The sequence below is a fragment of the Sciurus vulgaris genome (assembly GCF_902686455.1).
Source record: "Sciurus vulgaris genome assembly, chromosome: X".
Lineage (NCBI taxonomy): Eukaryota > Metazoa > Chordata > Mammalia > Rodentia > Sciuridae > Sciurus > Sciurus vulgaris.
In genome coordinates this window covers 46,760,105-46,777,055 of record NC_136471.1, presented here as the reverse complement: position 1 = coordinate 46,777,055, position 16,951 = coordinate 46,760,105, and the positions used below count along the sequence as shown (strand labels likewise).

The 16,951-nt window shown below is 41.9% G+C and overlaps 1 protein-coding gene across 1 annotated transcript; it reads right to left on the bottom strand.

The window, feature by feature from the left end:
- Nucleotides 1-10,785: 10,785 nt before the first annotated feature.
- ESX1 (ESX homeobox 1) lies at nt 10,786-14,524 on the bottom strand. Its single transcript, XM_079123846.1, has 4 exons — nt 14,354-14,524; nt 13,811-14,132; nt 12,793-12,838; nt 10,786-11,308 (listed from the first exon to the last, which is right to left on the bottom strand). Exons 1-4 carry the CDS (start codon nt 14,433-14,435, stop codon nt 10,925-10,927), a joined length of 834 nt encoding a protein of 277 aa, XP_078979972.1. The 5' UTR covers nt 14,436-14,524; the 3' UTR covers nt 10,786-10,924.
- Between the last annotated feature and the right edge of the window lie 2,427 nt (nt 14,525-16,951).

Sequence of the window (16,951 nt, the reverse complement as noted above, 5' to 3'; positions counted from 1 at the left end):
GTGATTGTTATTGAGATGGGGGAGTAAACCCAGGGGTACTTAACCACTGAGTCACATCCCCAGCCCTTATATCTATATATCTCTATCTCTATCTATCTATCTATATTTTTTTGTGGTGCTGAGGATTGAACCGAGGGTGTTGTGCATTTGAGGCAAGCACTCTTCTAACTAAGCTGTATCCCCAGTCCCCTTTTTATATTTTATTTAGAGACAGAGTCTCACTAAGTTTCTGAGGCTGGCTTTGAACTTGCAATTCTCCTGCTTCAGCCTCCCTAACCACTGGGATTACAGGTGCCAGACTCTTCCTGAATATTTCTTAGTCAATACAGACTTGTGAGCTCTGACATGCAAACAGGATGCTGTCTTTGTTGGGACTTCTAACAACTGCCTTTTTTTTTTTTCTGATAATGACTTGTTCTTGCTTTTTGTAGGAAAGTGTTTGATATTGGGGGACTAGATTGACAAAATACTTTTTGAACTCCTGGATTAGCCAATTGGAATTTGTATTAGGAATACACTGCCATAAACAGATAACTGTTTCTCATTTGACCTCACTGGGAACAGCTAAACAGCTACATCTGCCAATACTCTGAAATGTGGCTGGAGCTTTTGGCGGGCATTAAATGACAAAAGAAGGAAAGAATGAAATGAACTAATATGACCATTTCAGGATATTTTCAAGCTAAAGATTTCAGGTATATGCATACGTGTATGTGCACATGTGTACTTGTGTGGAAAAGAGAAGGAGAGAGAACAGTCCAAAATGCACAGCTAGCATGAGTTGGATGGAGTGTTGGCTTACTGTGCTTTCATACCAGTAAGGGGAAGAAGCTAAGCTGTTGATTGCCTGTTTGAGAGGCACTGCTGAGTATGAGAAAACATGTCCTCACTATAGGAAAAGGGCACAGATTTAGGTAGCTCCAAAATTTGGCCAACAACCCAGATTCTGGAGCATAGCCAATGGACAGTGGTGTCACGGAATCCAAACACAATTGAACAATTATGGGTTCACATCTACTATGTGAAAGGGGAGAAAATGGAAAGAGCAATAGATACATAGTAAGATACAGCCTCCTGTCCCTGCATTGCTTAATTACTATTTATGATTTTTTTATTATAGTGTTTAGGGTACAAAACTTTTATTGTGGAGATATTAAAAAATAAATGTGCTACTCATTTGCTATTTATTTAAGGGCATTTCAGACATTAGAAGTGGAACTGTGGCATTTGCTATAAAAATCAAAGAACAGGACTTCCTTTGAATACAGAACTATAAAACTGCAAGAAATGCCATATAAACTATTTTTTTTTAATTGTGGTTAAAAAACACATAACATAAAAGTTAGCATCTTAACTGTTTTAAGTATGCATTTCAATAGGGTTAAGTATAGCCACATTGTTGTGCAACCAATTTTTAGAACTTTTTCATCTTACAAAATTGAAACTTTCTACCTATTAAACAACAACTTCCTATTCCCTCCTCCACCAGCCCCTGGCAGCCACTATTGATTTTGATTTTTCAAAGTATCTCATATAAGTAAGATCACACAGTATTTGTGATTTTATGACTGGCTTATTTTACTTAGTATAATATTCTTAAAGTTGTCCATGTAATATTGTGTGTCAGAATTTCCTTCCTTTTTAGGTTGACCAATGTTCCATTGTATGTATATACCACATTTTTATTAATCCATTCATTCACCAAAGAACACACAGCTTGCTTCTGCCCATTGGCTATTCTGAATAATTCTTGCATGAATATGGTATAGAAATATTTCTTTAGTACTCTGCTTTCTTTTATTTTGGATAATATCCAGATTGGATCATCTACCAATTCATTTTTAAGGTTTTTGTTGTAGTTTTTGTGAAACTGAGATACTGTTTTCCATAGTGGCTGCACAATTTTACGTTTCTGCTACCAATGCAGAGGGTTTCAATTTCTCCACATCCTCACCAATACTTTTTATTTTTTGATTTTTTAATAGTAGCTGTTTTAGTGGATATAAAGTAGCACTTATTGTGGTTTTGATTTGCATTTTTCTGATGATTAGTAATATAATCTATTTTTTACTTTTGTTGCTTGCACTGTTGGTATCATACAAGAAATCAGTGTCAAATTCAGTTTTATGAAGTGTTTCCCTATATTTTCTTCTACAAGTTTTAGGGTTTTACATCTATGTTTAGGTCTTGGATCCATTTTGAGTTGATTTTTGTATATAGTGTAAGGTAAGGGTCCAACTTCCTCCTTCTTCTGTGGCTATCCAGTTTTCCCAACACTATGTATTGAAGTGACTGTCTTTTCCACATGGAATCATCTTGATATCCTTCTAGGAAATCATTTGACCATATATGTGACTCATGAATTATTTTTATAATTACTGTCAGATAAATTTATGTTTATGAAAGTTGTCAAACTATGCCAATAAAATAAGTAAAATAAAAATTAGCATGCATTGAGCACATTGGATTTAAATGAGCAGATTTAGTCATATTCATGCTCTGATTTTGCCTTGTTTTTTAATGAATAACACTTCCAAATTCAAATGATAATGTATGTTCACAGACTGTCCTTAGTTCATCCAGAGAAAGGGAGATGAATTTCTCTTAAAGGGGATGTAGCTTAGTGGTAGAACACTTGCCTAGCATGTGTGAGGCCCTGGGTTCAATTCCTAATCCCCAGCATTGCACAAAGGAAAAAAAATCAGTTTAAAACAGAGAAAAGGGAATCCACTTAAATTGTTCAGGTAGAAAAATAAATGAGAAAAAATATCCCAGGTTAAGACCCACTATTTTATCTCCATACGTTTTATCTAGAAATATTTCAAGATGACATATTAAAATAAATCATGAATACATCAGAATATTCAACAAATGGGGTTATTCTGCTTAGTGGAGATTTTTGATGAATTGGAAATTAAGAAGAAACCCATGCTTGTTCATTTCCATCTTTTCTGTCAAAAGGATTGTGAAAATATTCATTAGTATATTTTCCTCTCAAATTTAAAGAGTTTAGCAAATGGAATGAAATATTTGATTCAAAGATAACGTATGAAGCACAGGAACAAAGACTGGTTTGGATTCTATCACAACCACTTGTCAGCTGGGTGATCTGGGGCAGATTATTTAACTTCAAGAATCTTATTTTCCTCATCTGCAAAATAGAGTTTCTCATAATTCATGTAAATTGCTAAGCACAGTATTTGGCACATTGTAAGCTCTCAGAAAATTTTATCTGTTACCATTATCAGTGTTTATTATTGGTAAATATGAAACACCATCCTAAGGGCAATGAAAGAAGAAGAAAAGTAGGAAATGCACTAGAAGCTCCAAGTGCTTACTGTGCAGTTAAAGGATGCAAGAAGTACATCCACTAAGTAGCTAAGTTTCAGTGTTATGTTACAAGTTAGGAAAGTTCTTATCAAATGAGTGATGCACATTTCAGGTTCATTGGGGTTCAGGGATGGAGACAATAGCTGGGCAGGTGAGACTAAGAAAAGGCAGAGAGGAAGGAGGAGATGGGAAAAGAGAAAAGGCAAGACAGAAGCAGGCAAGCCTCAAATGATTCAGCAAGAAGAAGAAAGGGGATACGACAGTACAAAGCAAAGGTGTGGGTCAGAAATGAGTATGGTATGCTTTGGGAATTGTCTGGAAGGTTGTAGTGTTGCAGCAGTCATCGTTCCACGGATCAAATTCCTTGCTAATACTATAGCTGAAAAAGACATAGGCAATTCGATTGTGTGATAACCTCCCTATAAGTGGTTATACAAAGCACAGCACAATGAAAACATTATACAAAGCACAGCACAATGAAAACAACAGCAAGAATTTTTTTAAAAATATAAAAAGAAAAAAGAGACTTTCCTGGAATTGTGTTTCCTTGCAATAAATATATAATCCAAATAAACCAGCGTTCCCTGCAAAAGTGATTCTAACTTAATTGAAATATCAATGTATAATAATATTACACTTATGCTCTTCACAATAATGGTTTGGTCAATGATGAACCACATATACAATGGCAGTACTATAAGGTATTACCTAGTTACACTATAACTGTCTCAACTGTGTAAATTGTGTAAGAACTCTCTAATGATGTTCACCCACTGATGAGATGAGATTGTTTGGAATTAATATACTGAACTGAATTTTTCTCTCTCTCCCCTCCTCTCTCTCTCTCCCTCTCTCTCGTTTTTTGTTTTTTGTTTTTTTGGTCCTGAGGATTGAGTCCAGGGGCACTTTACCCTTTACCACTGAGCTACGCTACATCCCCATCCCTTTTTCTTTATTCTTTTGAGACAGGGTCCTGCTAAGTTGCTTAGGGTCTCGCTAATTTGCTGAGGTCGCCTTGAACTTGTGATCCTTCTGCCCCAGCCTCCTGAGTCACTGGGATTACAGGCATGTGCCCCTGCTCCTGGCTGAACAGTCTCAGAGTTTTGAGACTATACAATATGTTCACCTAATGGAAGAACAGATTTGACTCTGGATATGTACTAAGGTCTGAGCCTTTATGTTGAATGAACAGCAGAATGAATTTACTACCTTGTGATATTTCTGTCTGACTGCCTGTTGGAGTTAAGATTTTGATATGTTAGATGGGGCCATGGAATTTATCAGAAATGCTTGGAAATTCTTTCTGTTTAAAACAAAGCAAGAGAATCATCCTGAGTATTTTGTGAATTGTCACTGCCAGAAACCTTGGCCAGGGACAACCACACTTTAGGATCCACCCTCACTTTGTTCTGATTTCCCCTCTTTCTTTATAATTTTTTTTGGTACTTGGGATTGAATCCAGCATTTAACCACTGAGCCACATCCCCAGCCATTTTTTATATTTATATAAAAAATATATAAATATTTTATATTTATATAGTGAGGCAGGGTCTCACTAAGTCACTTAGAGCCTCGCTAAGGTGCTGAAGCTGGCTTTGAATTCATGATCTTCCTGCCTCAGTTTCCCAAGCTTCTGGGATCTTCATAAATATTTTAATGCTGGTGAGAACCCCTTAAAGTGATCGGTTGAGTTATAGGACGACATGGAGAAGAAAAAATGAGAAAGAGCAGCCCCATTATTTCACCCTGTGATGGGGACTGGGGAAAGAGATATGAGGAACTGATTTGTTTTTCCTTCACTTTTGTAAAGCCCAGTTGGCCAGAGCAACCTTCTTGAGTCCCACTCACTACCTCTGAAAGACATTATCCAGCTGCCAGTGCCCACTTCACTAACCTTCACTACCTTTACTACCCAGCAACAGTTCAAGACCCAGTCCTGGACATGGACTGCTTTCTCCTTGGGTCTCCTCAGCCTAATTTCACACTTCTGACTTCAAAATATCTGCTTCAAATCATCTTCTTCAAATCCTGGTCTCCCTTATTCAAGGGGAACTGGCCAGTGACTCTTCCTTGGTCTCCATCCTGCCTCTTTTTTTTATTCCCTAAATCAAGATTCCTGAGCTTGGAATAGAAAATTGTGTTCCAGATCTGCATTTCTCATAGAGGCCCTAGTTTTGTCTGGGGGCTGTGTTTCAATAGGGTCCAGGTGTATCAATTATGCTGCCCATGCCAGTATGCCGCCTCTTCAATCACTTGTGTCCCCTTGTTTGTAAAGCACAACAGAGTGTGCTTTCAGAAGGAGTCTTTTGTATTCCTAGAGTCTAAAAATATTTGCATGTAAATGTTGGGAATCCAGACAGTCTCCTTAAGATCTACACTTCGCATGGGGAGGCATACAGACCACTGGGGTACATCTGAAAATTAAATTTACACCAACTGCACCTTGGGTCCTTGCCTCATAGTGCTGCACTAATGTCTGAGAGGGTGAGAATGTGACGTTGATTGAGTCAAAGCATAAATAACCACATTTCAAAATGAATACAAATTGCATAATGACAGTTTCCAAACTATTAGCCTACTTTACAAAAAAAGTTAATTCAACACAAGCCCAGAGCTGGCTGTTGCTTATGTGTTGTGCTGCCAGTTGGCAGGCACGGCTTTGCAAGGGGATTGGGGGAAATGAGGGTTATTGTAGTGGAAGCACACTCAGCCTTTTGTGAGGAGGGTACAAACTGCATCACTCTCTCAAGCCCCTGCTGTTCAGCGTTGGAGAGTGGACACCAGGATACTGCATGCCTTCAGGAGAAGTTGCTTACTTTTCCTAGAGGTAAAATGGCCCAGTGCCCAGGCTTGGGGAGGTGCCCTGAGATTATAGTCCTTTGAAAGAAAGTGTTATGGGTAGATGAAAGTGATAAGCACTGAGGAGCTGTACCTTGTCTGGTGTGCACTGCTCCTAGCTGACCAATCCTGGGCCCTGGGGGAGGGGGGAGAACATGACCATGCAGATGCTGGCCTTCTCTGGGATAAATCTGCCTGCCATCTAGGACAGGTCATTCCTGCTGTGGACATGTGCTTCCTTATCTGTAAACTGAAAGGAGTACACTGGGTGACTCTGAAAGACACTTCAGTTCTCCCTTTAAATTGGGTGTCCCCTAAAAGAAAGGCACATTGCTCAGAAGAGTGGCATGAAACAGTGGGTCTGGGTCCCTGTCGTTGTCATCCTTTTACTGTAGGATCATGAAGATTTGTCTCACTTGCCAAATTAATGTGATATTGTGTAAATGTATCTCAAAGGAAACTCAGAAATTTCCTGCTAGGAAAGAGGAGGTGAGAGCTGAGGCAAGGGATCATTCTCTTTGGGACACCCTACTGCCTTGACTAATTGGGAGGGAGCATTAGGAAAGTCTTGATGAATCCTTTTCAAAAAATTTCATGCAGCATTCTCAGAAAAAGGGTTTATGTGATGAGGGCTATGATTATCAATTGTCTCCAGTGAGTGTGTCCAATCAAGTTTTGAGGACTCCAGTCCAAATTCCATGGATCACTTCGTACTAATTGCTCCATTTCTATCAAAAGGAGGCCCTGGATTATGATAATTCAAATAAGACAAAGCAGAATTACCAATGAGGAAATGCAATAAAGGACCATTTGGGTACCTTATTTTACCTTCAGGTACTCAAAATTTTGTCGGGTTCACATCAGACCCGAATGATAGGGTAGAAAACAGTATATCCATATATGCTCAGAACATGACCAATTTTAGGTATAACACCCCATAGTCAGAATTCAGGCAAATGCCTGTTGTTTTGAAAATGACTTATATCAAACAATTTTATCTCAAACAATTCCACAATTTTGAGTATATTTACAGTGATTCCTCTTTTTGTTCAATAATTACATTTCACACTTATCTCAAGGCAGATCCTTGCATTCTCAGCTAAATATTTATTTCTAGTCCCTTCCTTTCTTGTCCTTTTTTCAAAATACTTAAAATCCAAATTATGGCTTAGAATTTTGATTTTCAGATACTTTCAAGTTGTATCTCCAAGGTTCTGATAACATCTCTGTGAAACAAAATTCAGGTTAGAGAAATCTAGTTTTAATTAAAAGAGCTTTTTCCCCTCCCAAAATAGTTGATAATAGTTCACTTCTCCCTACTTAATATCACCATGAAAGTTACCCTTATGAAAGCTCCTCTGCATGTGTTCAATTTCAAATAACTTGAGAAAGCAAGAGCACATCCCAAATTATTAGATTACTGCAAATTCCTCACATTCCTATTCTTCTCCTGAGATTGTGTTTATAACTTTTTAGCCAAAATTAACATGCAAAGACCACCAATCACAGGTAAACATATTTGCTGATAGTTAGTTTCTAAAGATATTCTATAAATCAAAAGAATTTTCATATATTAAAATAGTTCCTGATCCATTCCTTAGGAATATTTGGAATGTACTTTAAGAGAAATGCTCCTTTAGGGATTATTTTTTTTTTGTGGCATTGGAAATAGAGACTATGGCTTTATGCATGTTAGGCAAGCTATATCCCCTACCCTTTTTATTTTTTATTTTGAGACAGGGTCTCACTAAGTTACCTAGGTTGTCCTCAAACTTGCAATCCTCCTGCCTCAACCTCCAGCCTAGCTGGGATTCCAGGTATGCACCACCATGTTTGGCTCATGAGATTATATTAGAAGATCTCTTCCTTTTAAAACCTAGATTGAGGGGACATTTTATTTGCAGAAATGTTTTACATATTTCCGGGGGCGATGGCTCATGCCTGTAATCCCAGAGGCTGGGGACGCTGAGACAGGAGGACAGTGAGTTCAAAGCCAGCCTAAGCAAAAGCAAGACACTACACAACTCGGTGAGACCCTGTCTCTAAATAAAATACAAAACAGGACTGGGGATGTGGCTCAGTGGTCGAGTGCCCGAGTTCAATCCCTGTTACTTCCCCAAAAAGAAATGTTTTGCATATTACCCCTGTCCTCATCCTACCACAATTCCTTAAATCACCTGGAACCTGGAAGAAGTAGTTATAATTTTTAAAATGCTATAAATGTCTCTTGAAGACCTCATCCACTTATGGGAAAGAGTATTCAGATTTTTACTTCTTCCAGGTAGCCTGAAATGAAAAAATAAAAAGTAAAAAAATTATTCTGTTTGTGTGTGTAAGACTGGACATGAGAGTTAACTGTGGGATTTGTGTGCTGGATGTGTTTGGCTTTGAATCTGAGGTGGCAAGGCCCATGATGGGGTCCTGGAACTTTGTATTTATACCAATCCTATAGTTCTAAGAGGATTTAAGACATTGAGAAACCTGATGTTTAACAAGATGAAAAGGGGTCAGCAACAGGAAATAAGAATAGTTGATTTCAATACACCCGATGAAGATGGCTGTGGACATGCATGGGTGTATTCCTTGATGTTTCTCACTCACAACAGGGGCTGGGGCTCTGGGGTAGTGATGATCTCTTTGCAGTAGAAGTCTCACATTAAATACAATTGCTTTGCTGGTGGTTGACATCCACAGGTGTGAGGGGTAGGGTCAGGGAGAGAAAGGAATGAAGGGTATTGGACAACACTGCAAAACTTATATGCTTTGCTGAGAAAACAGCCTCCTTCATTCAATCTGGGAGCATGTAACTGCATGTAACTTGTCTAAAATCTTTGTTGAGAAGGGGTCTTGCTATATACATTGCCTAGGCTGGCCTCCAACTCCTGAGCTGCCTCAGCCTCCCAAGTAGCTGGAACTAGGGGTGTGCTACTGTACTCAGATTGTAACTTGTCTTGATACCCCCACTATCTCCAGTGAAGAAATTTTGGCATGACCATGATACCATTATCGGAATTCACTGCAGTAATTTCATAGTATGACTTGTACTCATAAAATTACCATATATTGCTAGTAATTGCTCAAAAACAAAGGTTTTACCAAAAAGAAATATTTTAAAAAACGTGAGTCTGGCTGAGTGCACTGGCATGGACCTGTAATCCCAGTGACTCAGGAGGCCGAGACAGGAGGATCACTAGTTTAAGGCTAGCTTCAGCAACTTAGTGAGGCCCTAAGCAAGTTAGCAAGACCCTGTCTCAAAAGAAAAAAAAAAAAAAAAAACTAAACGGGTTGGAGATAACAGCTCAGTGGTAAAACATCCTTAGTTTTATCCCCGGTACCAAAACAAAAAAACCCCAAAAAAGACAGAAAGACAGCAGCTCTGGCCTTCCTTCCCCAAACCCTACTTTAGTTTTTACTTTTTAAATTTTTTTTGTAGTTGCTGAGGATTGAACCCAGTGCCTCACATGTGCTAGGCAAGTGCTCTGCCACTGAGCTACAGCCCCAGCCCCTGGTTTTGTTTTCTACTCTGCAGATTTGCACAAAGCACAAACAAAGCAAATATCTGAATGCTTCTTTTCAATGAGTGATTATTCTGCAACATTACTCAGGGGACTGTCTTGCTTTGAACAGCACTAAACCAGTTACCTTTCAACGTTTAATCAGAATAAACTAGGATTCTCTCCAGGATGTTGAAGGCAACCAAATATACTTGAAGGTGGAATTGTCTGCTTTCTGGCTGAGGAAACTACAGCAATATGCTCTCCTGGCCTGCAGGTAGGGAAAGGAAGAGCTCTTTTCCTTTTCTTCTCTTGATGGAGCTCCTTCTCATCTCCTTAGAATTTGCAGATACTTGGAACCTGAATGGCTCTTCTTTTAATTGTTGGTATTGGGGATTGAACCCAGGGACGCTTAACCACTCTACCTCATCTCCAGCCCTTTTAAAAATACTTTATTTAGATATGGGATCTCACTGAGTTGCTTAGTACGCCAATAAGTTGCTGAGGCTGCCTTTGAACTCATGATTTTCCAGCCTCAGCCTCCTGAGCTGCTGGGAATACAGGTGTGCACCACTGTATTTGGCTCTGAATGCCTCTTGTTCCTCTACCTCCTCCACAAAACAGAGGGCAATAAACTCTGAATTAGAATATGGGGTGGGTGTTTGTCTGCCACCTTCACTCCCTGTGAGTAGCCCGGTACAGTTTCCCTTAAAGCCCAGGGTTTAGACTGAGCTCCTTTGCATTAAATGGATCAGGACCCTGCCTGGAAACACTGTTCTCTCACTAGACTCACATCCTTAACATGTGACACATGTGTTCCCAATGGGGCAAGGTGGGGATGAGGATGGGAGGGATGAGGATGAGGAGGTGTGGAAGGACAATGTGTGGGTCAGTATGAACTTGCCGTGGACACTTGGAGAATAATGAATGTGCAGTCTACTGATGATGACTTAGGGCTATTACCTTATGGAAGGAGGCCTCTTCATCTTTCTGTTCAGATCACATTCTGTTAGCAATTCCCCATCTATACCCACTACCCCCATTTGGCACTCAAAACCAATATACTGTGAATCCACATCTTTATTAAACATACAATCACACAGTCTACAGAAACAACAACGCACTAAACTTTGCTCATATGTGCAATTCATTTAACAGGTATCTGATAAACTAATCTTGATGAACTACTCTTGGTGCTATGCTATGCACAATTGATATCTAGCAGAAAAACACTTTGGAAAAATTGTCATGAAGGCCATACTTTAGTAAATGGGACCTGCGAAATAACCATCGATGATGGGGGCCCATGCCACACCTACAGGGGCCAGACCAATGGGAGCCATAGGTGGCCTGAGAGGCATAGGCAACATGGGTGGCCTTGGTGGCGCAGGTGGCCTGGGTGGCATAGGTGGCATGGGAGGCCTGGGAGGCATAGGTGGCCAGGGTCCCAAGGGTGGGACAGGGGGCCCATAGGGCAGAGGCATCACAGGAAAATATCTCCAAGCAGGTTCCAGAACAGGGATAGCGCTATAGGGCCCATTGATGATTACGCCCATAGGGGGACCCAGGACGACAGGACCCATGTTTCTGACCATCTGTGCCCTCTGCTGTCGTCTCCACTTGGCCCTTCTGTTCTGAAACCAAACCTTCAATCAGAGGGGGAAAAGGGGGATTGGTTTAGTATATTCCACAGTCATAATAGAAAAATAAAACCACAACATACAACTGCATAAGCCATTGAGATTTTAAACTGCAACAGGTGAAGCTACTTCCTTATTGCTGTAATATCTTAAGAGAGTAAAAGCTCCCCTCTTCCCTTCAGTTAACCCTGTTCAGAGCTTGGCACATTGCTGTATCTCTCTCAGTTCACTTTTAAGATTCTTTAATGGTTTTCTTCTAGACCTGAATATAGGTCTAAGTAATGAATTATACCAGGTCCAGGACCCTGCTGGCACTGCTCAAGCCTGATAAATAGGGTAAAGAAATGTTGGATCATTAGCTACTCAATGTGGCAGGGCTCTGCCAGTCTTGCTCTTCAACCAGGAGACTCCAATCCTGTCACTCATTCCTAAGGCAGGGAGGTCCAACTCTCCATTTTAAGAAGGTGTTAAACAATGATGTGGATGAAGAGGGGTTAAAAGAGGCTGCTCCCAGGGCTGGGGTTGTGGCTCAGTGGTAGAGCACTTGCCTAGCATGTGTGTGACACTGGGTTGGATTCTCAGCACTACATCTAAATAAAGAAATAAAAACAAAAGTCCATCAACAACTAAAAAATATTTTTTAAAAAAGGCTGCTCCCCAAGTACTTACCAACTAATAAGAAAAGAATGAAGATTCAGGCCCGTGATTGGACTTTGTTGTCCTTACAGCATTTACATTGCATTTAATCCATTTGGAAGCTCCCAAATTGCAGTTTGAGACAAAGGGCCCCTTCTCCCTTCCTGAAGCCACCTTTTCTCCCTCCCATCTTAAGATTTGGGATCTTTTTTAAAAAATAACTTTATTTTATTATTTTATGTGGTGCCAAGGATCAAACCCACTGCCTCACACATACTTGGCAAGCTCTCCACCACTGAGCTACAAACCTAGCCTAGGATTTGGGGTCTTTCATTGTTTGATGAAGGCCAGGGCAACAGTGGAGGGATCCAAACTGACCAGTGGTCACATCTCCCTAAATATAACCAAAGCCAACAGACAGCAAATTTTGGTGTACGTCCACATTAGGTCAGTATTTCCAATTCTGGTTTCATAACTGAGGTCTACTATACTGGCAAAAGGGAAAAATTGTCTATCAAAAGTTTCCAGGTTGGGGGTGGGGTTTCAGTGGTAGAGCACTCGCCTAGTACAAGGGCAAGGCCCTGGCTTACATCAGTATCACTCAGGAGCACACATACAAAAGGAATCCTGGGGAAGACTGAAGGCGAGGCTCCGTGGTAGAGCATAGAGTGCCTAGCATGCACTTAGCCCTAGATTTCCAAGCACCTAAAACCAAAAAGCCACCAAAATTTATTCGTCAAACACAGAGAAGACAACAAAAACCACCAATTTGATAATGTCCACGACAAAACCTAACCTAAAGCATGTTTTAAGAACGGCTGTCCTGCCAAATTGTATTTTCAAGATTTACTGACCTGCACTCTGGCTTCAGTCAAATTCAGGCGTCCTGCAAGCTCTTCCCTGAGGGGATAAAATTGCAAAAGATCAGTGTTTGTAGTTGTGGTTAACCTAAAATACATGAATATACATTATTTCTATCCCCACCTCCCAGCCCGGTTTTCTGTAAATACACTTTGAGGCTTGCTTTAGGGAGAGTTTTCCCAAGGACAACTTATCTATTAAATAAGATAGAAAAAAGGAATTTATGTGAAAGACTCTGGGTAATATTAGTAGAATATGACAATTTTCTGTTTGTGGAACAGCAGAAAATGACCATAAATATTTTTTTCTTGAGAGGTTACAAGAAACTTTTTTTAATGAAAAACAAAAGCCAAAACACCTTTCAAGCTCTACTCTGAAACACAATATTCCCTTTTGTTGTTAACGAGAGAGGTGAACTCTTAGAAGAGCGAACTCCCAAGTCACATTGGCTAAAGGGCGCCTTATGGAAATTATTTTCTGTTTGGCAGATGAAAGTTGAGTACAACAGGGTCAAAAAGGGCACCCCCACTTCCCACACCGACCGGTCCAAGTCCCTCATTCCAGCCAAGTCAGAATAGCCTGCGCCTCCATTATCCACGCGGGTCGGGGCCACAAGGGCTTCCACGCTTCGCAAAGTTCAAAACTGCGCCTCCTGGTTGGAAAAGAGCGCCCCTTGTGGCAGGACCGGCACTGGCGTGAGGCAAGGGAGGCGCTCGTTCCCTGCGGGCTCAAACTCTAAAAGTCTCTAAAACCTCAGTAATATGGATAAACATTTTAATGCAATACTCAAAAATTATTAAAGGAATGCAAGACACTCTGATTAACAAATTACCAAAATTTAAATAAAGGCGGGATCCGACCCTGCCGCCTGGCTTCACCAAAATCATCCCCCTCCCCCACCATCCTTATGTCCCCTAGGTGGCTTCTGGCTCCCGAGCAGAGCGAAAGCGTCCCGGGAGAGTTCTGAACCACCTAAGGAAATGGGCGCCGCCTCTGGAGCAAGCCACTTACCGCGCAAACACGTCGGGGTATTGGATGCGACGGAAAAATCCCTCCAGCTCCTGCAGCTGCAACTGGGTGAACGTGGTGCGGTAGCGGCGCTGCTTCCTTTCCGCGAGCTGTGGCCCCTCCGCGGCTGGGGGGGCCGCCTCCTCGGGCTGTTGCCCGAACTCTTGGTCGCCGTCGCCCTCAGGGTTTTCGTCGTCGTCAAAGGAGCCGGGTGCGTCTGCTACAAGGCCGTCTTCTTCTGCTTCTGCTCCAGGCTCAGGTTCAGACCGTGCATTTTGCTCATCTCCTCCCGCTACAATCGCCGAAGTCACGGTAAGCTGCCCATCTAGGAAAGGAGGAAAGCAAACAAAACAAAACAAAAACAAACAAACAAAAAACAAACAGAGACAGGGTGTTGGAGTCCACGGCGCGTGGGCAGGAAGAGGCAAGGGACCGCTATAGAAGAGCAGCGGCGACGGCCGCACAGCGTCCTGTCCACGCGCCTTTCCCAGAAAAAGTTCGTCTCTCGGAGTTCGCTGTAGCACCTGCCCCCCTACAGGCACTGACCGTCTAGTTCTTCATCCTTCTCATGGGCTCCGAGGCCGCGGTAGCTAGTGTCCCAGTGGGTGCGCTTGGGTTGAGGTTCCATGTCTGAAGTGCTGTCGAGGAGGCTGTGTGTCCTTCGCTCTGCGACTCTGGTGGTTGAGGCTAGAGTTGGGACTCGCAGCGCTCTGGTGCTCTTCTGGTATATTCTGGGAGTCGCACTTCTTATATAGTGGTGCGGTGCGCCCCGCAGGTTCAAAGAGTACGCGCTCACGCCGGTTAGACGCCCTCTGTTAGAATTCACAGTGCATCAATTTGGCATGGGTGGGTCCTGATGGTGGCGCACTTGTGGCCAGGACTAAGTAAAATAGGACGCGCGTGTGCAAGCGCGGGGCTGGCACTGGGCATGTCGTGCTGAGAAATGGCTTCAGTTTGCAGCTTAACTAACTAGCCTCAACTCGGGTGGAGTACCCGATTGGAGGAAGTGGCTATACTGGATTGTTAAATCGATTTTGGGGCGAGGGGCAATACCGCACATCGCTCCAGGAATGAACGGGTGGAGAAGTGTTAGCAGCATGTTCCTCCGCCCAAACCTCGATGTTCTGAAGCCTGCGCCTGGCACAGTGTCCTTAACTTACCTGAAGGAGAGGGAAAGGATAGGGAGTGCTGGGGAAAATGTGGAACCCTCAGAAGCCCAAGTGTGCTAAAGTGAAGTTGTTAGGCTATTGTGTATTGGTCTCTGAGCACTACTCTTCCCTCCCAGGAGTTGCTGACTCCTTGGACTATGTAATTCTGTACCGTTTGTGCCTAAAATCTGTGTGTCGGACTAGTGCTAAGATGCAGTGTTTGGCTAGGAGGCTTCCTGCCCTGGGTTTTTGAAGTCAGAGCCCACCGTGCATTTCAAGAGCGGGAGTTTGGGGTCGAGTTTGCAGAGTACTCTGGGAGTTCACATGAATTCTGCAACAAACTCCACGTGCCTCTTGAGAAAGCTCCAAGAACTTCCGATTTTTAGTAATGAGTGCATGTCAGAGTGCAAGTATAGAAACCTGCCAAATGCTTGGTGCATCCAAGAATGCTCATGCTACAGGGGCCACTTCCTTAGATTCATGGCACTTGGAACATTTACCGTGCTAGGCTGCTTCCCTTGTTATTGCAACCCACTTTGCAAAAGCCCGCTCTTTGGTTGCCCAGAGCGCAAGGTTTTCTGGGACTGTGCAGTAGACTGGGGTGGGGTTGGGGGCAGGGTGTTTCCAGCCTTTCCTACTACACTTTCTTTCTACTCCCCTTTTTTCTAGATCTATCTTTCTGAGTTCTTCCTCACCACTGATGTATCTAATTTAAAGAGGCCACGATATGATTGAAGGTAGTTTGATTCGCCCTTCAAAAAATGTTTGCAGGTGCTACAGAACGTGTTACTATCCTTAATATTATAAGAATAATTTATAATAATGGGTTCAATGCTTGGCACTGTATATGATTTATCCAAATTTTACCTTCACAACTACTACTTGTATCATTTCCATTTTACACAAAAGACTGAGCCCCAGGGAGGTTAGGCAACTTGCCAGTGGTACTAGTGAGTTAGTGCTGTCTTAATTCAAATGAATAAATAATGGTATTCCAGGAAGAAGTGGAGAAGGGGGAAGGTATTTTGGGGAGGAAGGCCATTGGACAGAGTCTTTACATTTCCTGGATGTGGAGGTATCCTCCTCCTCTTCCCCTTGCACCAGGGCCTCAGCTGAGCCTTCCTAAACCAGAGGTTTGGTGTCTAGCAGTGATGGGTTTCCCAGCCTGCGTCCTCATATTTGCTTAGTGCAGAGGAGAAATTTACAGGACAGACACTGTATGAATGATTGCTGAACTGGTTTCTGGAAGACTCATTGGGCAGGAGAAATTATGAGGACTGTTTGTGTGGCAGTGCCACATTATGAATTTTCTGGGCCCTAGGCAGTTTTGTCTTCTTGAGCCCCTTCCTTCATGAAAAATATAATTAAAATTATATTTTATAGTTGCATTGGTATGAAAACAAATATAATCCAGGCTTGATTATGTTAACTTTTTTCTTCTGATTTAAAAATAAATTAAGACATTTTCATAGGCCCATAAAAGTGTGGAGGGCCATAGGCACTGTAACTACTCTGCCTAATGGCTATTATTCTAATTTTATAGATGATATTATTGAGTCACAGAGAGGTTAACTAACTTGCCAAAAGGAATCCAGCTGGTAAGAGTTGGACTTTGGATTTGAACCTGATTTTTTTTGTTTTTTTGGGTGCTGGGGATTGAACCCAGGGTCTTGTGCTTACAAGGCAAGCACTCTACCGACTGAGCTATCTCCCCAGCCCCTGAACCTGATTTCTTAAAATGATGCTTTATAGAAAGAACATGCTGTGTAATGGTAGCTATTTTGACTTTTAAAAATTCAAGTACACTGACTGTGGTTGTAGCTCAGTAGTAAAGCACTTACCTAGCACATGTGAGGCACTGGGTTCGATCCTCAGTGCCACATAAAAATAAATACTCTGGGCGCGGTGGTGCGCTCTTGTAATTCCAGTGGCTTGGGAGTCTGAGGCAAGAGGATCTTGAGTTCAAAGCCAACCTCAGCAAACTTAGTGAGGTTCT

What these genes read in the sequence shown, in the direction of transcription:
- ESX1 (XM_079123846.1), bottom strand. Translation starts at nt 14,435, where the DNA reads ATGGAACCTCAACCCAAGCGCACCCACTGGGACACTAGCTACCGCGGC. An exon ending in GAAGGATGAAGAACTAGACG is followed by an intron (nt 14,133 to 14,353) that starts GTCAGTGCCTGT and finishes CTCCTTTCCTAG; the next exon opens with ATGGGCAGCTTACCGTGACT. An exon ending in TACCCCGACGTGTTTGCGCG is followed by an intron (nt 12,839 to 13,810) that starts GTAAGTGGCTTG and finishes TTATCCCCTCAG; the next exon opens with GGAAGAGCTTGCAGGACGCC.